Here is a 23,637-nt window from a genome sequence, read left to right as displayed (position 1 = left end):
ATAAAAATATTGGTATGATAATTATTATCATAATTACTATTATTATTAGTGATATTATATTGATTATTATTGATTATTATTTACATAAAATATTATTATCGTACTTTAATTAATTTATTTGTGTTTATTTATTTATTTATTTATTTATTTAATCAGTTGTCAATTTTAATAATCTTGATAGTTTGTAATCGAATAAATCACATCTAATTTGCATTTCAATTTCATAGAAAGGATTCTTTAATACATAATCAGTATACAATTCGTAAATACCATGAAGAATTTCTTCTAAGCCTGGATGATTTGGATCTGCTATAATATAAAATTTAATACCAGTATGTGTTTGGAAACATTGTAATTTAAAAGTATCTGTTTCTATTAATTCAATACCTGAGCTTGATCCACTAACTGGTGATAAATTACTTGCAATTGCATGAAGTGAATGGAATGTTGAACCTAATCTAATATATGAATTATGTGATAATTTTTCTGTGGGTCCATAATCCTAAAATATTATTAGAAAGAAAGAAAACATATTAAAATCAAACACTAAATTATTTTTAAATACCTAGGTATCAATATAAACTTACATTTTGATATATAAGGGTACCTGCTTTATTTAATATGTATAATGAATAAATCATTTTATAAGATATATAAAGAAAAAGGATAAAATAGTTGTTTTTATAAAAATACAATATAATTTAAATTAAAAATAAAAAAAAATTAAAAAAAATTAAAAAATTTTTTTATTTTTTTTTTTTTCACATTTCATTTTTTTTTTATTTATTCAAATATAATAATTTCATTATAAGCATTCAAAATTTTTTTTTAAAAAAAAAGATATAATAATATTTGTTTAATTTTTAAATTCACATATTTATATTTATAATCAAAAAAAAAAAAAAAAAAAATGAAATGTGAAAAAAAAAAAAAAAAAAAAAAAAAAATAATAAAAAGGGTTTTGGTTTAATAATAAAGTGCAATTAAAAAAACTAAAATTGAAGGTTATTATTATTTACTTTCATAGTTTATTAAATAAATAATTTTTTAATTTTAAATTTCTTTTATTTAATTTTTTAATTTTTTATTTTTTTTTATTTTTTTTTATTTTTTTTTTGTTTTGTTGGGTTTCAACTGCCTCGTCATTCTAATCCCTTTAATTGCCTCGTCAATAAATAAATATGCAATACTCCTATTAAATAATATTTAATTTAATTATTTTAAAACTTATTTTTTTTTTTTATAAACAACTTTTTTTTTTGTTTTTTTTTTTTATTTTTTTTTTTTTTTTCAAATTAACTAATTACCCCAACAAACCCCTATAATATTAATAATAATATTTTGTAATAGTAATAATATATTTTAAAATAATGGAAGCCAATAACAGTTTCACTGAAAAAGAAAAAATGATTGCTGGTCAATTCTATTTAGCATCAGATGCAGAGTTGGTCAGAGAAAGATTAGAAGCACGTCAAGTTATCCACAAATTTAATAATAGTTTAGATGTCGAAGAAAGAAAACAATTAGTTAAAAAATTATTTGGAACTACTGGTGAAAATATCTATCTTGAACCAACTTTAAGATTAGATTATGGCTACAATATTCATGTAGGTGAAAATTTCTATGCAAATTTTGGTGCTGTATTTTTAGATGTATGTCCAATTCGTATTGGTAAGAACTGTATGCTCGCCAGTAATGTTCAACTTTTAACTGCTGCCCATCCATTGGACCCATATGAACGTTGTGATAAAGGTATCGAATTTGGCAAACCAATTACTCTTGGTGATAATTGTTGGCTCGGTGGTGGTGTAATTATTATTCCAGGTGTAACTTTAGGCAACAATGTTGTAGTAGGCGCTGGTGCTGTTGTAACCAAATCATTTGGTGATAATGTTGTTTTAGCTGGTAACCCTGCAAAAGTTATCAAAACTATTACACCAAAAGAACAAGAAAATAAATAAATAAAATTATATATTTATTTATAGTTTATATATTTATTTTTAATTTTTTTTTTAAAATATTTTTTTACACAAAAAAAATATTAACATATTTTATTTTTTGTGTAAGTGTGTATTTCAATTATAAACTATTTATTTATTTTTAAAAATAGTTTTTTAAAATAAAATAAAATAGGGCTGCTATTCTTTTTTTTTTTTTTTTTTTTTTTTTTTTTCTCTCCATTATGATTAACCAAAACTTCAAATAAATAATAAATGAAATATTTAATATTTTATATAATATTAATAATAGTTCTGTTGGGTTCTATCAATTTGGGGACCTATAGTGAAGAGGCCCCACTCCCTGGTTTTAAATTAAAAGCTATAGAATACAATAATAAAACCTCAGGTGGTTATATTATTTTATATAATGAAAATATAACCAAAATGATGTCATTTAACGAATATGAACAAATCAAAGCGATTGCAAATAAATCAATTGATTGCAATTTTACAGTTATTGATGATCATAGTTTTAAGGTATTTCTACCCAATGGCGTGTATAGTGTGAATATTTCAGTAACAATTATAGGATTGGAACAATTCGAGACAACTATAAAATATAATAACCCCATTATAATAAATACAAGTTATTTTCTAAAAAGTGGTAATTTTAATTTTACAATAAGTGGTCAAAATTTTGGTGAACCCTATAGTATCTCAATCAAACAATTAAATAAAGGAAAACCATTAGAAAATTGCAAATTAGATCTTCAAATATCAGAAAATGGGGACATAAACAATACCCATGATTTAATTACTTGTAATGTTACAGTCACATCAGGTACACAATTCGATAATTTAAGTGGTAATTTATGTTTACAAATTGGTAATACCAAAGTGTATAGTATTGTTAATTTTATGGATTACTATAGAATGCATAATGATAAGGCCATCTTAGCTATAATTATAGTGCTACCATTGTCCGTTGTAATTGCAATTTCGATTATTATAGTATTATATTTAAAAAAAGGAAATTAAAATAAAAAATAAAATTTAAAATGGTTTGGAAAAAAACTCTATATCTTTATTTTTATTTGTTTTTGTTATTATTATTTATTTAATTGTTAATAATCTTTTTGGTGTTTCTATTAAAATATTATTGATATCTTGTTCTGAATAACCATATTTTTTCATTCTTGGGATTATATTGAATAAAATATGATGATAACCATGTCCACCAAAGCTAGATAAACGATGTTTGGTATAAATGTCATGAGAAATAACGACGTTTTTACCATAGCCTGCTTTAATTAATTCGTAGATCCACTCGATTCTTTGATTATCTGAGCACATTTCGACTTCACCTCCAAATGGATAATTAGATATCTCCATTCCAAATAAGTCAAACTCTAAGACACAGCCTGTTGCAGCAGTTTCTAAAAGAATTTTAACATCATGAATGGTACGATCAATGTGACCAATTACAACTCTTGATAAATCAGCACCTTCATCCTTTAAGATTTGAAGAATTTCGAGAGGAGCTCTTTGTGCTCTTCCTGGATGAACTGTGATGGCAAGACCAGTTCTAGCTTGAGCTCTTGCTGATGCTCTTAATGATTTCTTTTCGGTTTCAGCTAATGGATAGGAACAGCCTACCTCACCAATGATACCAGCTTTGATATTGGTACCCTCAAAACCCTCTAAACATTGTTTAACAATTTCATCCTCCATTTCTTTTTCTGTTTTATTTTCTACATATTTCTTTATTGATTTATCAAGATAATAACCTGCACCCATAACAATATTTAAACCAGTTTTTTCTGAAACCTCCAAGCATCTCTTTGGATCACGACCAATACCACCTGTAGTTACTTCGACAATAGTTTTGCCACCATTTCTTTTATACATTTCTAATTCTTTTAAAGCAACATCCATTTCATTGAGTTCTAAATTATGTAAGTTTTTATTATAATTATAATTGACCCAATAAACATTCTCTAATGAAATCTTTTCGTTTGCAAGATCGTCCACTGTTTTGTGTTCATGGCCACCACCCATACAACAATAATGCTTTAATTCATTTTCTGTTGGCTTTTGAAAATAATCTAAATAATTTATAAAAATATGTTCATGCATATGTGTAATACCTAAATCACAATTTTCAATTAAACCCTTTATGGTTTGAATTTTTCCAGTTCTTTCCATATCAAAAAAATTAATTATTATTTATTATTAAAAATTATTAAAAAATTAAAAATTAAAAATTAAATATTAATATTTATTATTATTGTTGAATCTATAAAATATTTATCTATATAAAAAAAAATTTTTTAATTTAAAAAAAAAAAAAAATTGCTTTAATTAAATTTAAAAAAAAAAATTAAATTTTTAAAAAATCCATATTTTAAAAATTTTTTTTTTTTTTTTTTTTTTTTTTTTAATTTTTTTATATATTTTAATTACAAATCAAATAATTTTAATTATTATAATAATAACAAATATTTATCATAGCATTATATATTTCATAAATATATTTATAGTCATTATTTTGTACATATACATTTAATCGATTGTTCAAATGGTTTTTTTTTAAAAAAATTATTTGATTTTTTATTTTTTAAAAAAAATTTTAAAATTTTTTTTTTTTTAATTTTTTTTTTCTTTTTTATGATTTTTTTTTTCTTTATTATAAAAAATATTTAAATATTTATTCCTTTATTTATTTTTTTTTTTTTTTTGTATTTTTTTTAGTTGTATTTTAATAAAAAAAAAAAGATAAAATCCCCAAAAAAATAATAATATTGTACTATATATATTTATAAAATAAAAGAAAATTAAAATTATTATTGTCAACAATAATAATTTATATATATAAAATTAAAAAATGGATGCTATTGTTACAAAAATGGAGGAAACTTTAGAAAGAAAGAAATCAATAGCTAATATTGTCGAAAAGAGAACAATGGTAATTGACTATATAAGAAGAATTCATGAAGCAGCATATTATGGTAATTCAGGTTTTTCATCAACACCATCATCATTATCAATATCCGAAAAAGAAAAAACAAATAATAGTAATAACAATAGCAATAATAATATAGCAAATAATACAAATACAAATAATACATTAACAACTACAGCAACTAATAATACAAGTGGGTTATCTACATCATCATCAGCATCATCCATTTCATCATTAAATACAAGTAACAGTGGTAATAATTTAAATAAACTATATCAACAAGAATCAGGAGGATTATCTCCATCACCACCACAATCACAATCCAATATATCATGTTCATCACCACCAGTAACCCCATTTCAATTATTTCCAAATCATAATATGCATTGGATGAATGTTACAATGGTCCAAAGACAAGATTTTGAAAAATCACAAGAAATTCAAAAGAGACTGTTAGGTTGGTTTTGTTTAGGTTTTAGTTTAGCACCATTAATTGCAACTGATAAAGGACCAGCTTATATACGTTCATTAGTTCAATTGATGGAGGAGTACGATTATCATTTCGAATTGGGTTCAGCCATGCAAGGTGTCAAAGTATTATTATCAAAAAAGCAACAATCACACACTGTTGTCAACGAAAATGAACATATCAAATCAAAGATCGTAAAGATTGGCACCACTGTTGTTTACGAGTTTTTAAAGATCTTTAATATCAGTATAGCAAAGGATTTAGATTACTTCCAAGTTGTTTTTTCTCTTTTAGAAATTTTAGAACAAATTTACAGAAAAATCGACAAGGAAACCTGCTCCTCAAAATATGTTTACGAAGCACTCTTAAAAGTAGATAGTCGTTTAAAGCATAACGTTTTTGGTTTCCTCTCTAAAGAAATTGATAAAATGTCAATGAACATCATCAAAGAACAATTGGATTTCACTTTATTATCCACATCAATCAAAGATAAAGATATTCAACAACATTTAAATATACAATCAAAACTAGCAAATAGTTTAAATACTTCAACATCCGGTATTTCAAAAGATAATGGTTCTTTTGATTAAATAAATAATTAATATAAAAAAAAAAAAAAAAAAAAAAATTATAAATTTTAAATAATTAATAAATAATTAACTATTTATTAATATTTTTTTTTCTTTTATAACTATAATAATTAACTAATATTAATTATATATAAAAAATAAAAAAATATTAAATCAATTTATATATAATAATAATAAAAAAAAAAATTAAAAAATAAAAAAAACAAATAAAATTAATTTAAAAATTAATATTGTATTAATAAAAAAAAAAAGTAAAAGAAAAATGTATTTTAATTTATTGTGGTTTTTTAGTTTTTTTTAATACGCTATGTTTTAAATTATAAACTGACATATATATAAATAATTGTTGTTGATTTAAATTTCTGAAGTTGGTACTATTTTTTCACTGACCTTTGCTGCTTGGCCATTGCCTTTTTCAATTATATCTTTACCGACTGGATTTACTACTATGGTGTGGTGATGTTTATTTTCTATTATAATTGGGTCATTGTTATCGAGTGCGATTTTATTTGAAATTTCGTGGTTAACTAAACGGTGATCCATTTCATCTTCCCTGATTACAAGAATCATATCTCTTAATGTGGCATCAGCTGGGAGACCCCAATATTCAATAGCTAATTTTGAGGCTGGAATATTTTCAACTTTACCTGCATCTATATCAGCCAAGAAATTGGTATATGTTTTAACAGCTTCATGTTCAAGGTAACTAAGTAAAAATAATAAAATTAGTTTATTTAATAATAAATATGTTAAAATATATAGAATATATTATATTTACCCAACTACACGATGCATAATTTTTGGACTGATGGCATAACCAACTAAATATAAATTCCAAAATACAGCTTGGGCAGCGGCAACCATTGTTCTTTCAATTAATGTTGGTTTGGTAAGTTCGATAAAACTCATTAAATGAATTCTTTCGTTTTCAGACTCGTCCATTAAAGCCTTGATCCAGTTGTTGCTTTCCATGGTTCTTAATGCTCTTAAATGTAACATTGCGCCACCACATAAACCCGGTACCGATGCAATAGTCTCTAAGACAATTGCATAATGAATATACTTTTCTCTAAAAAAGAGATTTGATACCTTTCTTAATAATTGAACGGTATTCTTTGCAAAGTGGTCACCAATGGTTTTTGGTTCATATGGTGTTGGAAATACAAAGTTCTTTTCGATATTTGCCAATGCCTCTCTTGGTGTATGGGTGTATAATGTTGAGTTTCTATGGTATTGTGGAGTTTGCTTTTTCTCTTTTTTAGTTATTGAAAAGTCTCTAACTTGACCCCCAATAAAAGAGTGTGGCAAAGATGCCGATACCAATGTAGATGTAAATGATTTATTTTTTGTTAAAAATAAATTATTTTTTGTTATAAGATTTTTATACATTTTGTAATACAAATTATTTTAAATTTTGTGATTGAAAAAAAATGATTAAATAAAAAAAATAAAAAAACTAAACTATTATTGTTTATTTATTATTTATTTATTTATTTATTATGATTTATTTATTTATTTATTATTATTTATTTATTTATTTATTTATAAATAAAAGGAAGAGTCTTTTTTTTGGGTTTAAATAGTTTTTTTTTTAAAAATAAAATCAAATTAATTTTTTTTTAATTAATTTTTTTTTTTATATTAAAAATAAAAATTTGTTGGCAAGGTGGCTTATAAAAAACTATCTTTTATATTAATTTATTTTTAATTTAATTTAATTTTTTTTTTTTTTTTTTTTTACGGCACGTTTATTCCATGGAAGTGAAATTATTCCATCAGTTTTTATAATACCAAATTTAGGTAATCGAAATAATAAACACAGATCAAAAGTTTAGAAAAGACACTGAACCCAGACAAAAAATAATAAAAAAACCATTTCTAATCATTTTTTGAAAAAAATAATTTTGATTTGTTTAAATTTAAACAAAAATTTGAAAAGTCGTATAAAATTAAACAAATTACTATTTTATTGATTATAACATTATAGTAATATGAAATATTCTAATTCCATTCATACAAGAACAAAAAAAAAAAAAAAAAAATTAAAAAAAAAAGAAAACAAAAAACGAAAAATAAAAACAAATAAAAAAAAATTATGTGTGAATAGCATTAGCAAAAGTAAATACTTTTAGCATGTTAAATCTGGGGAGATTTTTATTGAATCCATTTTAATAATATTATTAATGCTTTTTTTCATATTAATATCTTTAAAATTATTACAATTATTATAATTGCTATTATTACTATTATTATTATAATAATTATTATTATTATTATTATTATTTATAATTAAATTATCTGTAAAAGATATTTTATTAAATTTATTTTCTAAAATTACAGGATCATTATTATTTTTTAAAATTTTTTTTGATATTTGATGATTAACTATATTATGGTCTACTTCGTCCTGCCTTATTACCAAAATCATATCTCTTAGTGTTGCATCATTATCTAATCCCCAATATTCGATTGCTAACTTTGATGCTGGAACATTTTCTATTAAACCTAAATCAATATCTTTAATAAAGTTGGTATATGTTTTAACTGCTTCATATTCAAGATATCTAAAAAAAAAACTATTAGTAAAACATTTTTAATAATTTGTTGTTGATTGTACATACGAAACTATTCTATGCATTGTTTTTGGACTGATTATATAGCCTATAAAATACAAAAACCATACTATAAACTGTGCCATTGTAACTAATATTCTTTCAAACAGTGTTGCTTTAGTTAATTCAATAAATACCATTAAATGAATTCTTTCATTTTCTGCCTCATCCATTAAAGTTTTGATCCAACTGCAACTTTCCATAGTTCTTAATGCTCTTAAATGAAGTATAACCCCGCCACACAGTCCTGGTACTGACGCAATTGACTCCAAAACAATAGCAAAATTTATATGTTTATTTGTGAACATTATTTCTGAAAATTTCTTTAACCCTATTACTGTATAATAAGCGAAATGGTCACCAATTGTTTTGGGTTCATAAAATTTAGGCTGTATAAACTGTTTTTCAATTCTTTTTAAAACTGATTTTGGTGTGTATGTATATAATGTAGAGTTTCTATGATATTGGGGATTTTGTTTTTTTTCTATTAAATTATAATTGCCATTATTAGTATCATTATTATTAATATTTATAATATTATTTTTATTATTTTTATTGTTATTATTTCTATTTATATTATTAGTTTTGTTTTTAGTTTTAGTTTTGTTTTTTTTGGTCATTATTTTGAGATGTTTTTTTAAAATAAAAATAATAAAAATTTTTTTTTAAATAAAAAAAATTAAAAAAATAAAAACAAAAAAATTACAATTTTATCTATATAATTTTAGATTTAATACAAATTTCATGTATCGTAAAAATTTATCATAATCTTTAAAAACTAAAAGATCTTAATTGTTTGATTAGTATAATAATTTTTTCACTATTAAATTTTTTGCCATTTATTAATTGATTATATATGAATTTGTTTTATATATGATTATATATGAATTTGTTTTATATATAAATTTTTTTTTTATTATATTAAAGAACAATGATTTTTTTTTTTGACTTTTATATATATTATAATTTAGGAATGAAAAAAAAAATTTTATTATAATTATTTCAATAATCAAATTTTTTGAAAAAAATAAAAAAAATTAAATTTATAATTAAATTAAATTAATTTTTTTTATTTTTTTATTTTTATTTTTTCAATTATTACAATTTTTTTAAAAAATAAATAATTTTTACATTTAAACAACCACCACTCTCCAATTATATTCCTTATAATTATATAATACAACTTAATATATATTAATCTTATTATTCGATTTCTTTTAAATTTTTTTTTAATAAAAAAATAAAATGTCATCAAATAATAATATTAATAATAATAATAATAATAATAATAGTAGTAATGGAAATGGAAATAATGATGAATATTTACCAGAGACACAAAAAACAAAAAAAAGATTATTAGATTTAGATGAAGATAATCCAACACCAGCCGATGATAATGATACTACCGAAGATGATGTTGAGATTCAAAAAGAAGATACTAAAGGTACAGAATATGAACAATCGCCACTAATGAATAAGTCAACTTCAACAACCACTTCAACAGGAAACCATGAAGAAGCCAGAAAGAACCCAATTATGTCACCAATGATGGGCGGTGTTGTTATTGATGCAAATCCAAATTTTGAAGAGGGTTCAGAGTATTTTAGTGGTAGAAAACTTATTTCAACTTCAGATAGTGGTTCAAGCGATCTTAGCGATAGTGAAGATATGCCAGCCAAAGCAAAGAATGAAGAAATTACTAGATTGCAAAATCAACTAATTGGGACCAATATGAAAAAGAAAAAGAGAAAGATTAGAAAGAAGGAGGGTAGAATTTTTGAATTGTTGGAAAAGCGTTTGGGTTCACAAGCTTTAAGAGAAGGATTTTTGGGTTCACAATTTATTTCATTTGATTGGCCATATGAGCTTGTTTTGGTACGTCATGGTCAAAGTGAAGGAAATGAAGCCCAAGCTAGATCTAAAAGAGGTGATCTTTCTGCATACACTGACGAATTCAAGAAAAAGCACTCATCTGTCTATCGTTTAACTGATAAGGGAGTATTACAAGCAAAAATAGCAGGAAAATGGGTACGTGAAAATATTGCTGAAGTTTTTGACCGTTATTACACCTCAGAGTATGTAAGAGCTATGGAAACTGCAGCTTTATTGGGTTTAAAAGACGCAAATTGGTTAACAGAAATTCAATTACGTGAACGTGATAAAGGTAAAATGGATAATATTTCTTGGACTGAAAAGAACGAAAGATTTAGCCATGACTTGGAAATGAGAAAAAGAGATAGCTTTTTCTGGGCTCCACCCAATGGGGAATCAATTGCAGGAGGTAATTATTAAATTATTTTTATTTCAAATAAATTATATACTAATATTTTTTTTTATTTATAATACAACAGTTTGCCAAAGAGTAGAACATACTTTTATCACTTTAAGAAGAGAATGTGCTAATAAACGTGTTGTTATTGTTGCACATGGTGAAATTATGTGGGCATTTAGAGTACGTTTAGAGCGTTTAAGTCAAATTCGTTTCCATCAACTACAATCATCCAAAGACCCAAGAGACCAAATCCACAACACCTCAATTCTTTGGTACACTCGTGTACACCCAAAAACTGGTGAAATCTTCCCATACTTTAGATTTTTAAGATCTGTATGCCCATGGAAACCTGAATACTCTGCACCTGCGTGGATGGAATTTGAAAGACCTGTATACACCAATCAAGAGCTATTAGAGTCTGTAAGAACTGTTCCTAGGTTTGTAAACAATATTGATTTTGACCCGGAAAAGGAATTAGAAGCAATAAATAAGCAATCAAAATAATCAAACATTAATTATAAAAAAAAAGTTAAAAAAATAGTATTTAAAAAATAATAAAAACCCTATTTGGTGAAATAGAATAAAATAAAACTTTTAGGTTTATAGAATAATAAAAAAACTTTTTTAGTAATTAATATATTATAACTAAACTATTTTATTAATTAATATATTATATATTGGTTTATTATTATAATTTATTGTTTTGTTGATGAAAATTTAAAAGTTGTAAAGTTTTTTGTTGTAAATTATGTTGTTGTAAACTTTGTTGTTGAAGCTGTTGGTGGAGTTGATTATGGTGTTGTATCATTGGTAAAGTTGGGGGTATACATTGTTCTTTGTGAACCAGCCAATGATCTTTTTGACATTCTTTTGAGCAATATGCAACTGTTTTACAATATCCACAAATTAAAGGTTTAATTAAAGTTAATTTACAACTCCAACACTTATATAAATGTAAACAACTATAAACCTCTGCCTCCCCTATACCCAAATTTTCATTAATTATATTATTATTAGTATTGTTATTATTATTATTATTATTATTATTATTATTATTATTATTATTATTAGTATTAGTATTAGTATTATTATTATTATTGGTATTAGTATTATTATTATTATTGTTATTATTATTAATATTATTATTATTAATATCATTATTAATATTATTATTAGTACTATTATTACTATTATTATTATTATTGGTATCTGTATTGTTTGTAGTATTGGTATTATTAGTATTATTAGTATTGGTAAGATAATTATTGATATTATTTATAACCTGTTGTCTTTCCTCTGATATAGATGTTGATTTCTTTTTATTTGGATTCTTTGAACTATTTTCTTGGGCTAAATATTTAAATATCAAAAGTTAATAAAATTCTAGTTTAAATATATTTTTAAAATGATTAATTACCTTTTGTAAAGTCTATTAGATTATAACCAATCATTTGTGAAACTTTATAGTATTTTGATGAAAGAATATTTGATTGGTTGCTAATACTATTGAAAACAGTTGGAATCCAATCAATATATTTATCATTTTTAGGAGTCATAGTAATTGAGTATAAAATTCCATATGTACTGATCCATAATCTGTGATATTTTCCCATTTGAATAAAGTTAACACAAGTTTTAATAAACTCCTCTGAAGAATTGGTAAATTGAGCACAATAATTATTTGAAACCAACTCATAAATACCTTTTTCTTTTATCAATACTGCTGGTAAATATTGGTCTTGGCCTCCAAAAAATAATGAATCTGTCCATTTTGATGTTATAATTATACTCTTATCATTTGATTCTGATAGCTGAAACCATTGACTTGAAACTTCACCTCCAATTGTCCCTTTTTGTTGATTTGTTTTATTTTTAAAATAATTTTGGTTTTCTGTTCCTATATTATTTATATTTGTGTTTGTATTTGGTGTGCCATCAAAATTCTTAATACTACTACTGTTTAATAAGTCCAATGTTGATGGGATACATTGAAAACCTATACCATTTGATAACCTATTCTTTTGGTCATGATTCTCTCTTCTAACTATTGCCATTACTAAATCGCCATTTGGTGAAAATTCCATATTTATAATAAAAGATTTTGCAAAACCCTCTTTATCTATTAAACTTTTATCTGGAACGATTGGATTTATAAACTTGGTCATCCATTCAAATTTTAATTGTGGTATATTTTTTAATGGTGAATTTTGTTGCTGTGGTTGAGGTTGTTGTGATTGGGGTTGTTGAGGCTGAGATTGCTGAGGTTGTTGAGGTTGTTGAGGTTGCTGAGATTGTGGTGCTGGTTGTTGAGGCTGTGATACTGGTTGTGATGGTGATGGTTGATTACTCTGTGATGGCTGGTGTAATGACTTATTTAAACTATTATTGTCATTTGGAGTTTTATAAATATTCCAAAAACAACATTCGCCTAAACTATCATCATTCCATGTAACAAACTCGAATGGTTTTAATTTTTCATCAGACATTTTGGGATTTGATGCAATATGTGTCATATGATAGGGTTCTCCTTTATAATTTTTTACAGGTCCAACAATCGCAAGTGGTCCAATTTTTCTAGCTTCAAAACTAATTCTTTTTTCTTGATATTCTGTTGTTTTAATATAACTTATCTTTGAATTTATAAGCATGTTATAAGCAGCATTATTATTATTATTGTTATTATTATTGTTGTAATTATTATTGTAATTATTATTGTAATTATTATTGTAATTATTATTATAATTATTATTATTGTTATTATTATTGTTGCTATTGTTATTGTTACTGATATTATTAGTAATTTGTTTTGGTTGTAAACCTGGAATTTGTAAAGCAAATATAAAATTTGGGTATCTGGCTAAAATTGCTGTCATCATTGTTGAATCTGATGAAAAACAGGCATCTACATATGTAAAACTTGAATCATAAAATATAAGTTGAAAATAATTTGGTCCCTCTTCCACAATTCTATAGCTATTTATTAAAAAAAAAATAAAAAAGTATTAATAATAAATTCGTAAAAAATGCCAATATTATTAAAGATACCCACATTGTTAAACAGCTAACACCCTTAATAAAGCAACCTATAATCATTAATAACCTTTTATCGTGGCTAACTAAAATTTTTCTGGGTCTTCTATATCTAATAGGATTAAAATCTAAAAATTCATGAGGAGCTGGTATATTATCGGGGTCACTATTATAATTATTATTATTATTTATAACATCTTCATAATCCTCTAAAATTTTACCGTTTGAAGTTGATTTTTGGTAATTTTTCTTTTTGGATTTATTGAAATTAAAGTTTATATTATTAATATTAAAATTATTGACTAATTCTATATCGTCCTCGCTATCTGAACTATTTGCTGATGATGATCCCGAACTTTCAGAGTTGTATATAAAACTTTCACTTGGGTCAAATTGTTTGAAATCAAAATTAAATACTTTGTGATCTGGTGATAAATTTAAAGGTATGTTGTATTTTGACTTTAAATTATTCTTTTTACTACTATTATTTGATTTGTTATTATTATTTGAACCCATGTTTGCTGTAGCTCCATTGTTGCCATTATTATTTGTGTTTGGTGAATTTAGGAATATATCTGGTAATTGATCTAATAAAGTAACATTTGAGGGATAAAAAAAAACATCACCATTGAGCATCACTATCATAATTACACCTGAATCTGACCCTATATCAATAGTTGAACCATTTAAAACCTGCTTGGTATATAATATCCCTGGTATATACTCAAAAAGAATAGTCTCTTTTGATGGATCCATTTCGTCAATTGAAACACAATTATGAATAATATTTGATGGTGGGGGCGGTACTGTATGCCCCATTCCGTTAATACTTTTTTTATTTTTTATTTTTTTATTTATATTTATTTAAAAACCAATAAAATGATTTTTAAATTTTAATATTATTATTGTTTTATTAAAGTGTTGTTTTATGGTTATTTATATAAATAATATACAGTGATTATATAAATCTCTTTTTAATACTATTTAAATATAAAATCAACTATTATTATACTATTAAATAAAATACAATGGAAGTTATTTAATGAAAATAGAAATCTTTAAACAATCTATTATGAAAAAAACAATTAAAATTAAGCTTTTTTAAAAAAAATAAAAAAAATAAAAAAAAACCAAAATACAAAAAATTATAAAAAAAAAAAAATAAAAAAAAACTTTTTTTTTTTTTTTTTTTTTAAAATTTTAAATTTTAAACTTTTTTTATTAATTGTAAATAAATAAACAAATATGGATATTACATAGATATACTTTGTGTAAGTTATTTTATATATTTATAAACCAAACGCATCCCCAAATATAAACAAGGTAATTTCTTTTAATTTTATATTAATTTTATTATCATTAAATTATTTAAATAATTTAATATGTTTTGAAAAAAAAAAAAAAGTGCTATTTAATTAAGAAATATTAATTTACAATTTATTTAAATTTTAATATTTTTTTTTAAATTTTTATTTTATAAAAAAAATAAAAAACTTTTTTTTTTTATTTTTTTTTTTTTTTTTTTGTTTTTTTTAAATTTTTTTTTTATTTTTTTCATTTTCATTTTCATTTATTTTTATATATAAATTATATTGTTTTTACTCATAGGAAAATGAGTGCTCCAGCAAAAGATCCAGTTCACCCAAAAACAGGTGAAAGAAATATTTTAATTACATCAGCTTTACCATATGTCAACAATGTTCCACATCTTGGTAATTTAGTTGGTAGTACTTTATCTGCTGATGTTTATGCCAGGTAATTATAAAAACAATCAATTTTAAAATCCAAAAATTTAAAAAAAAAAAAAAAAAAGATAATCAATTTAGATTACTTTATTTTTTATTTTTTTATTTATAATATTTAAAAAACCACACACACTAATTTTTTTTTTTTTTTTTTTTTTTTTTTTACAACAACTATAGATATTGCCGTTTAAAAAATTACAATGTTATTTATATTTGGGGGACTGATGAATATGGTACAGCAACAGAAACTAAAGCATTACAAGAAAAATGCACACCAAAAGAAATTTGTGACAAATATCATAAAATTCATAAAGAAATTTACGAATGGTTCAATATTTCATTTGATAAATTTGGTAGAACCCAGTACCAACAGCCAAACCGAAATTGCACAAGATATTTTTAAGAAATTAAACGATAATGGTTACACATTAACTCAAGAAATCGAACAATTATATTGTGAACAAACTTGTAAAATGTTTTTAGCTGATCGTTATGTCGAAGGTATTTGCCCACATTGCCAATATGAAGATGCTCGTGGTGATCAATGTGATAAATGTACCAAACTTTTAAATCCAACCGATTTAATCAACCCACGTTGTAAAATGTGTTCAAAACCACCAATCATTAAATCCACCAAACATATCTTTATTGACTTACCACAATTACAATCAAGTGTCCAAGAATTTGTAAAGAGAAATAGTGCCGATGGTAACTGGAGTGAAAACTCTATCCAAATCACAAAGACATGGGTTGATGGCGAATTAAAGCCACGTTGTATTACCAGAGACTTAAAATGGGGTACACCAGTACCATTAGAAGAATTCAAAGAAAAAGTTTTCTATGTTTGGTTTGATGCACCAATTGGTTATATCTCTATCACTGCCGAATACACCAAAGATTGGGAAAAATGGTGGAAGAATCCAGAAGATGTTAAACTTGTTCAATTCATGGGTAAAGATAATGTTCCATTCCACACTGTTATTTTCCCAGCCTCCCAAATTGGTACCAAAGACTCATACACCCTTCTTAACAACCTCAGCACCACTGAATATCTCAACTATGAAACTGGTAAATTCTCAAAATCAAGAGGTACTGGTGTTTTTGGTGATGGTGCTAAGAACACTGGTATTCCATCAGAAGTTTGGAGATTCTATTTATTAAGCAACCGTCCAGAATCCTCAGATTCCGTCTTCTCATGGGATGACTTCAACGCTAAGAACAATGAATTATTAAATAACTTTGGTAATTTAGTTAACCGTGTTCTTAAAATGATCTCAACTACATATCAAGGCACTGTACCAACTATTGATAACACCAAATTAAATGAAGCTGACCATAAATTTATCAATGAAGTCAATCAAAATCTCGATCAATACTTTAAGAGTCTTGAAGAGATCTCACTTAAAGAAGGTCTTAAAATTACCATGGCCATTTCAAAATTAGGTAACTCTTACATGCAAGAAAACAAACCATGGGAAGGTGATAAAGAACGTTCAGCCCTCGTTTTAGCAGTTTTAACAAATCTTATCAAACTTTTAGCTACTCTCTTTGAACCATATATCCCATCACTCACTGACAGAATTCATCAACAACTCAATGTAGAACCAACCAAATACTCAACCAAATTTGACTTACATGCTATTCCAGGTGGTCATGAACTTTCAAAACAAATCGAACCATTAGTTAAAAAGATTGATGCTGCTGATCTCAAGAAATGGAGAACCCAATTCAGTGGTCTTGGTCCAGAATTCCCAATTGATTTAAAGATTGGTACCATCACTGAAGTTAACGACCATCCATCTGCTGAACATCTTTACATTATCAAGGTTAATTTAGGTGGTGATGTTAATAAAACTGTAGTTTCAGGTATTAAGAACAATTTCGAAAAATCAGAATTACTCAACAAGAAATTAGCAGTTGTTTGTAATCTTAAACCAAGCAAATTTAAGGGTGTTCTCTCTGAAGCTATGATCATTGTTGCTGATGATGGCAAAGGTGCTAAAGACAGTCTCTCATTCTTAGTTCCAAAGAATCCAGATGCTGTTGTAGCTGGCTCTAAAATTGCTGGTAAAGGTATGTCAATCCAACCAAAACCATCAATCGACTATCAAAAAGAATTCCTTCATTACGATTTAACCTGTGTCGATCATGTCATCTCTTATAATAAAACTCCACTTTTAATTAATCAATCAGAACCATTAGTTTCAGAAAAATTATCAACCGGTAAAATTAGATAAATAAAAAAAAACAATCAAACAAAAAAAAAGAAATAAATCAAATTTTAAATAAATATTTTTTTTAGAAGATTTTTAAAAAGAAAAAGAAAAAAGAAAAAAAAAGAAGTCGATAACTATTAATTTATAATATTTTAATTTAATAATTTATTATTTGAAATATTTGTTGTATTTATATAATTTAATAAAATATTTGTAAATTTTTTTGAAGAAATTGGTAAACTTGTAAAAGATATATGTGATGATATGGCTATTGTTGGTAATTTTCTCAAAGATCTACCACTATAATTTTCTGTTATTTTTGCTATTCTATCTAATTGATTATCATCTAAATTATTAAATTCGTTATCTTTTAAAACACCCTTTAAAAATAATTCGTTGTAGATGGTTTGGAAAATATATTCTCTTGCCTTTACTGAAGGTGGACCAATGTATTGCTTTATATCGGCTCTGTCAATAAATGCCAAGTCAACAGCTTTGGTAATATTTGATGTTGCAACTACTAAAACATTTGAAAAGTTTTTTAATTGATCCAATTGTGTTAAAAATGCATTGACCACCCTTATTGAGTCTGTTGGCTCTGTACCACTGTTAATTGATGCATTTCTTGCTGCTGCTAAACTTTCAACCTCGTCAATTAAAATCATTACAAAACAATTTTGATCTTCTAAAATTTCTTTTATATTTTCAAACATCCTCATTACCAATTTGCCACTCTCTGAAAACCATTTACTAAATAAACTATGTGTGTTAATTTCAATAAGTTGTGTATAGCTAAATTTATCCTTGTATAGAATTGATATTTTTTGTGCCAATGCTTTTGCTAACGATGTTTTGCCTGTACCTGGTGGTCCATATAAAAATATAACCTTATTATTTGAACATATATTTGAATCTATTTTAAATTTTGAAAATAAAACTATTGTTGACATATATGATAATAAATTTGACTTTAAACCTTCTTCATAAATTAAACTAAATTAAAAAAAAAAAACCTATATTAATATTACAATTATTTAAACTGAATATCTATATGTAATTACTTTTCCCATAGAGTTTCGAATGATTTATTTGGTAACAATAACTGCTGGTATGGAGAGAATGATTCCTGTTCATCAATTAATTCGCTTTGTGGTGAGTCATGAGATAATTTATATAAAAATATTTGATAATTTATTGTTGAAACATTTAATTTATCAATATCTTGAAGCTGACAATCACTGACCTCGTTACTACTATTTTGAAAACTGAGAATTTTATTTGATAAATTGTTTGATGTTATACCCAATAATATAACTTTGTAATACTCTACTATATTTTTTTCGGGGTGATCCAAATATGTTATTGTTCTCTCCAATGATTTAAGTGATAATAATGATTTAATAACTTCTTGCTGTTTATTTGTTTCCTTTATAAATAACTCGAATGACTCTTTTAAACTTCTAAATGATACATTTGATTTTTCATTTATGATGACTTCAACTCCTATATTTACAATACAATCTTCACCTTCATTATTATCTTTCATTATTTATCTAGTTGTTATTTATTTTATGGGTTAGAGATAAAAAAAAAATTATTTGATACTATATAATATTTTTATAGTTTATAAAATATATTATTATTATTTTTTTTGGAAAATTATTAATTTAAATATTTATTAAAAAATAATTTTCAAAAAAATGAAATTAAAAAAATAAAAAAATAAAAAAAATAAAAAAAATAATTATTTTTTTATTTTTTATTTAAAATAATATACCACTTTTTTTTTTTTCTAAAATAGTAAAATAATTACTTTATTTTCCTCTCTTCTTTTCTTATTTTTGTTCAAATAAAATAACCATTTAAATTTGAATAAATGTATTTTTTTCAAAAGGAAGGAATAAATTAATGGTTGAAACAAAACAATAATATAAATAATATAAATATTATTATCATAAATAATATAAATAATTTAAACAATGAATAAATATGGATATGTTTTTTTTTTTATTTTATTTTTTTATTTATTTTTTTTATTTTAAAATTATTTTTTTTTTCTCGGTTTCTTCAGTCTGAACCTCGTGTAATTTTTTAAAAAAAAAAAAAAAAATTAAAAAATATTTTTTAAAATTTTAAAAATTTTTTTTTTTTTTCCAATTTTTTTAAAAAAAATATTTTTTTTTTTTTTTTTTTTTTCAAATTATATATAGATAGATTATTTTTGTTCAATAAAATATTTTCTTTTTAATTGTTAACTAAAAAAAAACTTAATTTGCTTTTTTTTTAGATTTATTTAATAAACTTTTTTTCAGATTTATTCAGAAAAAAAACCAATTAAAAGAAAAAAATCAAATCGTAATTCAATCAGAAGAAATTCAAATTGAAAACAAGAAGAGATAATATAATTCTATTATATACAATTAGATTGATTGAAAGCAAAAGTCAAGTCAAGCGATTAAACTATCAAATTTAAAGACACATTTACATTAATTTAATATTTGGGTTTATATAAACAAATAAAAGATGTCACGTTTTTTTAGACAAGGTTCATCATCTGAATCAGAAGGTGAAAGTTCATCAGATTCAGATGTTCCAACACAAAAGAAAACAACTCGTTATGTTTCATCATCAGAAGACGAAGTTGAGGAAAAAAGAATTGTATTATCAGCAAAAGATAAACTTTGGAGCCAATATGACGAAATTTTAAGAAAAGTTAAAAATGCTCTTAAAACCAACGATTGGGTTACAGTTTCATCAGGTATGTTATTATTAAATATATTATATATATAACATTATTACAAATAAATATAAAAAATTTATAATACTAATTTTTTTTAAAATTGTTTTCTTTTTTTTTCTTTATAGAATTTGATATTATTACAAAATTAATTACAAACAACAAAAATATTAGAATTATTGAAAAAGATGGTTTCCCACCATCATTTGTTAAAGTATTATTTTTAATTCAAGTTAGTCACAGAGATTTATCAGCAGAACAAAAAAAGAAATTACATGCAAATAATAATAAAGCTTATAATAGTATTAAACAAAAATTAAAAAAAACATGTGATCTTTACAGCAAAGAATTAAAACCATATCACGATAATCCAGCTTTAGCCAACGACTCTGCTGACACTAAAGGTAATAATAGTGAAGACGATGAATCAGAAGAAGAATCCGAAGAGGAAAGTGAAACAGAATCAGAAGAAAGTGACAGTGAAGATGAAAAACCAAAGAAGAAACCAGTTAAACCAACTCCAGCTTCAACTAAAAAATCATCATTCTTTAAGAAAACAGCTGCTGCTGATTCATCAGAATCTGAAGAATCTGATAGTGAATTCGATAGTGATTCTGATTCATCATCTTCAGATGATTCTGACGATGACAACACTGTTAATAAATGGTTAGTTAAAAAGGATACTGGTAAACCAGTTGCCAAGCCAGCAACCGCAACAAGAAAGGTTGCACCAACTGTTGTCTCACCATCAACTGCCTCACCAGCCGCTGCTGCTACTGGTACTGCTGCTGCTGCTGCTGCCGTTCCACAAACTGAAGAAAAATTAACTCAAGAACAAGTTATGAAAAAAGTTAAAGAAGTTATTGCTGCTAGAGGTAAATTAAAGACTGATCCAGTTAAACAAATTCAACAACTCGAATATCTTTATTCTTTAATTCAAGGCGAAAAAGAAACCTTTGTTGTTCTTTACCAATTAATTGCTGCTCAATTTGATACTGCTAGTGTAAAAGTTGCTCTTGCCATTCCAACCTGGACCAAAGTTGCTGAAGGTATTAAAAAACTTTTAGAAATCCTTAGAAAGAATCCAAACTTTGTTTTAGCACTCGAACACCAAGAACCAGAAGTCCAAAAAGGTCAAGTTGTTGTTCATGGTAATCTTTTAGCTTTATTTGAAATGTTAGACGATGAATTCTCAAAGAGTCTTCAATCTATCAATTATCCAACCAAAGAATATTTAGACCGTCTTCAAGATGAACAAGTTATTTTAGATTTAGGTTCTGAACTTCAACAATACTACGAACAAGCCAAAAATACCGAATCTGCTGCTAAAATTGCTATTCGTCGTATTGAACACATTTATTATAAATCAAGCAACCTCAAGAATACCATTGTTCCAAACACAATGTCATTAGATGAACAAACTCAATTAATGAGCAAACTCTCATCATTCATTTACAAATTTGGTGATGAACGTCTCAATGCTAGAACTATTCTTTGTAATATCTATTTCAGTGCCATCAATAATAAATTCCACGAAGCTCGTGATTTAATGCTTATGAGCCATCTCCAAGATAACCCAACTCTTATGGATGTTTCAACTCAAATTCTTTTCAATCGTGCTATGGTCCAATTAGGTCTTTGCGCTTTCCGTAGTGGTCATATTGCTGAAGCCCAACAATGTGTTGTTGAATTCTCTGGTCTCCGTAAAGATCTTTTAGCTCAAGGTCTTTCAGTTCAAAGTAAAACCGTTGAAAAAGATACCGTCCGTGAACTCGAAGAAACTACTCGTATGCTTCCAGCTCATATGTGGATCCCAATCGATTTAATCGAAACTGTTAATTTAATCTCTGGTATGTTAATTGCTGTTCCACAAAATGCTTATCGTCCATTTGACAATAAATTCAAAACTTGTAAATTCTATCAACGTCACATGGATAGTGTTGACCGTCAAATTTTCATTGCTCCATCAGAAACCAGCAAAGATATCATCTACCAAGCTAGTAAAGCCCTTTCCGCTGGTGACTGGCAACAATGTGTTGAACACGTCAACACTCTTCGTTTCTGGAGCTCCATTCCAGAACCAGAATTAGTTCGTGAAAAACTTACTCGTATCATTCAAGAGGTCTCATTAAAAACTTTCTTATTTACCTATTCAACTTCATATGATTCAATTCTCATCGCCGAATTAGCTGATCGTTTCCAATTACCAAAGGCTCACGTTCACTCAATTGTCGCTAAAATGATGGTTAATCACGAAATTTCAGCTTCAATGGAACACTCAACCGAATCAATTACCTTCCGTGCCGAACAAACTAAATTCCAATACCTCGCTTTACATTATTCAGAATCTTTAGTCGATTTCGTTGAACAAAACGAACGTATTTATGATGTTAAATTTGGTACTTCCTACAGAAAGAAAGGTGATAATGAACACTTACAAATGGGTCACCAACAACACCACGGTCACCACCACTATCACCATGGTCAACAACATCACAACCAACAACATCACGGCCAACAACACCAACAACAACAATCACAACAACAACACCAACAAAAAAAACAACAACATCAACAAAAAGGTAAAAAGAAACAAAACCCATTAGTTGTTAATTAAATAATAATTTAATAATTTTTATTTATAAAAAAAAAAAAATCAAAAAATAATTTAATCAATAACAAATAATAACTACACCACTTTATATATACACATAAATAATTTAAATTTTTTTTCTTTTTAAAACAAAAAAAAAAAAAAGATATATTAAAACAAAAAAAAAATGAAAAAAAAAATAAAATAAAAAAAATTATAAAAAAAAACATTAAATTTATTCTTTAACTTTTATATTTATTTATTACTACACATTATACAGATACACAATATTTTTAAACCTTCTTTTTTAGAATTTTTTAAACACACTCGCACTCACCCAAAAAACCAAAAAAGATAATGATTTAAAAACCAATATATCGCATATAAGAATAATTATGGTTATATTTTTTTTTTCTTTAAAAATTAAAAATATTAAATTAATTAAAACCAATTTTTTATTTTGTATTTAAA

The 23,637-nt window shown here is 24.9% G+C and overlaps 12 protein-coding genes across 12 annotated transcripts; 6 read left to right on the top strand and 6 right to left on the bottom strand.

Moving 5' to 3' along the window:
* Window positions 1-148: 148 nt before the first annotated feature.
* On the bottom strand, window positions 149-641 carry DICPUDRAFT_74311 (uncharacterized protein; the record flags this gene model as incomplete). Its single annotated transcript, XM_003283261.1, has 2 exons — window positions 149-502; window positions 588-641. 2 exons carry the CDS (start codon window positions 639-641, stop codon window positions 149-151), a joined length of 408 nt encoding a protein of 135 aa, XP_003283309.1.
* A 729-nt stretch (window positions 642-1,370) lies between these two features.
* Window positions 1,371-1,961, top strand: DICPUDRAFT_52190 (uncharacterized protein; the record flags this gene model as incomplete). The annotated part of the gene is made up of 1 exon (XM_003283298.1): window positions 1,371-1,961. One exon carries the CDS (start codon window positions 1,371-1,373, stop codon window positions 1,959-1,961), a length of 591 nt encoding a protein of 196 aa, XP_003283346.1.
* A 423-nt stretch (window positions 1,962-2,384) lies between these two features.
* Window positions 2,385-2,978, top strand: DICPUDRAFT_74309 (uncharacterized protein; the record flags this gene model as incomplete). Its single annotated transcript, XM_003283297.1, has 1 exon — window positions 2,385-2,978. One exon carries the CDS (start codon window positions 2,385-2,387, stop codon window positions 2,976-2,978), a length of 594 nt encoding a protein of 197 aa, XP_003283345.1.
* A 75-nt stretch (window positions 2,979-3,053) lies between these two features.
* DICPUDRAFT_146982 (uncharacterized protein) lies at window positions 3,054-4,145 on the bottom strand (the record flags this gene model as incomplete). The annotated part of the gene is made up of 1 exon (XM_003283260.1): window positions 3,054-4,145. One exon carries the CDS (start codon window positions 4,143-4,145, stop codon window positions 3,054-3,056), a length of 1,092 nt encoding a protein of 363 aa, XP_003283308.1.
* Window positions 4,146-4,824: 679 nt separating this feature from the next.
* On the top strand, window positions 4,825-5,961 carry DICPUDRAFT_74307 (uncharacterized protein; the record flags this gene model as incomplete). Its single annotated transcript, XM_003283296.1, has 1 exon — window positions 4,825-5,961. One exon carries the CDS (start codon window positions 4,825-4,827, stop codon window positions 5,959-5,961), a length of 1,137 nt encoding a protein of 378 aa, XP_003283344.1.
* Window positions 5,962-6,193: 232 nt separating this feature from the next.
* Window positions 6,194-7,524, bottom strand: DICPUDRAFT_44721 (uncharacterized protein). Its single transcript, XM_003283259.1, has 2 exons — window positions 6,740-7,524; window positions 6,194-6,667 (listed from the first exon to the last, which is right to left on the bottom strand). Exons 1-2 carry the CDS (start codon window positions 7,348-7,350, stop codon window positions 6,316-6,318), a joined length of 963 nt encoding a protein of 320 aa, XP_003283307.1. The 5' UTR covers window positions 7,351-7,524; the 3' UTR covers window positions 6,194-6,315.
* A 565-nt stretch (window positions 7,525-8,089) lies between these two features.
* On the bottom strand, window positions 8,090-9,193 carry DICPUDRAFT_74305 (uncharacterized protein; the record flags this gene model as incomplete). The annotated part of the gene is made up of 2 exons (XM_003283258.1): window positions 8,090-8,525; window positions 8,583-9,193. The coding sequence occupies 2 exons, from the start codon at window positions 9,191-9,193 to the stop codon at window positions 8,090-8,092; spliced, it is 1,047 nt and encodes a 348-aa protein (XP_003283306.1).
* A 625-nt stretch (window positions 9,194-9,818) lies between these two features.
* Window positions 9,819-11,349, top strand: DICPUDRAFT_146978 (uncharacterized protein; the record flags this gene model as incomplete). The annotated part of the gene is made up of 2 exons (XM_003283295.1): window positions 9,819-10,854; window positions 10,925-11,349. The coding sequence occupies 2 exons, from the start codon at window positions 9,819-9,821 to the stop codon at window positions 11,347-11,349; spliced, it is 1,461 nt and encodes a 486-aa protein (XP_003283343.1).
* A 184-nt stretch (window positions 11,350-11,533) lies between these two features.
* DICPUDRAFT_52183 (uncharacterized protein) lies at window positions 11,534-14,631 on the bottom strand (the record flags this gene model as incomplete). The annotated part of the gene is made up of 7 exons (XM_003283257.1): window positions 11,534-11,821; window positions 12,128-12,195; window positions 12,263-13,094; window positions 13,167-13,453; window positions 13,631-13,818; window positions 13,895-14,072; window positions 14,208-14,631. The coding sequence occupies 7 exons, from the start codon at window positions 14,629-14,631 to the stop codon at window positions 11,534-11,536; spliced, it is 2,265 nt and encodes a 754-aa protein (XP_003283305.1).
* Window positions 14,632-15,487: 856 nt separating this feature from the next.
* DICPUDRAFT_93429 (methionyl-tRNA synthetase) lies at window positions 15,488-17,877 on the top strand (the record flags this gene model as incomplete). The annotated part of the gene is made up of 3 exons (XM_003283294.1): window positions 15,488-15,630; window positions 15,798-15,973; window positions 16,014-17,877. 3 exons carry the CDS (start codon window positions 15,488-15,490, stop codon window positions 17,855-17,857), a joined length of 2,163 nt encoding a protein of 720 aa, XP_003283342.1. The 3' UTR covers window positions 17,858-17,877.
* A 378-nt stretch (window positions 17,878-18,255) lies between these two features.
* On the bottom strand, window positions 18,256-19,370 carry DICPUDRAFT_18880 (uncharacterized protein; the record flags this gene model as incomplete). The annotated part of the gene is made up of 2 exons (XM_003283256.1): window positions 18,256-18,829; window positions 18,898-19,370. Coding segments are annotated over 2 exons (1,047 nt in total), but the record flags the coding sequence as incomplete, so codon positions are not given.
* Window positions 19,371-20,059: 689 nt separating this feature from the next.
* DICPUDRAFT_52181 (uncharacterized protein) lies at window positions 20,060-23,397 on the top strand. Its single transcript, XM_003283293.1, has 3 exons — window positions 20,060-20,594; window positions 20,702-21,169; window positions 21,392-23,397. Exons 1-3 carry the CDS (start codon window positions 20,360-20,362, stop codon window positions 23,188-23,190), a joined length of 2,502 nt encoding a protein of 833 aa, XP_003283341.1. The 5' UTR covers window positions 20,060-20,359; the 3' UTR covers window positions 23,191-23,397.
* The last annotated feature ends 240 nt before the right edge of the window (window positions 23,398-23,637 follow it).

This window comes from Dictyostelium purpureum, assembly GCF_000190715.1.
Source record: "Dictyostelium purpureum unplaced genomic scaffold DICPUscaffold_6, whole genome shotgun sequence".
In the NCBI taxonomy this organism is placed as follows: Eukaryota; Evosea; class Eumycetozoa; order Dictyosteliales; family Dictyosteliaceae; genus Dictyostelium; species Dictyostelium purpureum.
This window is presented reverse-complemented; position numbering and strand designations above follow the sequence as displayed.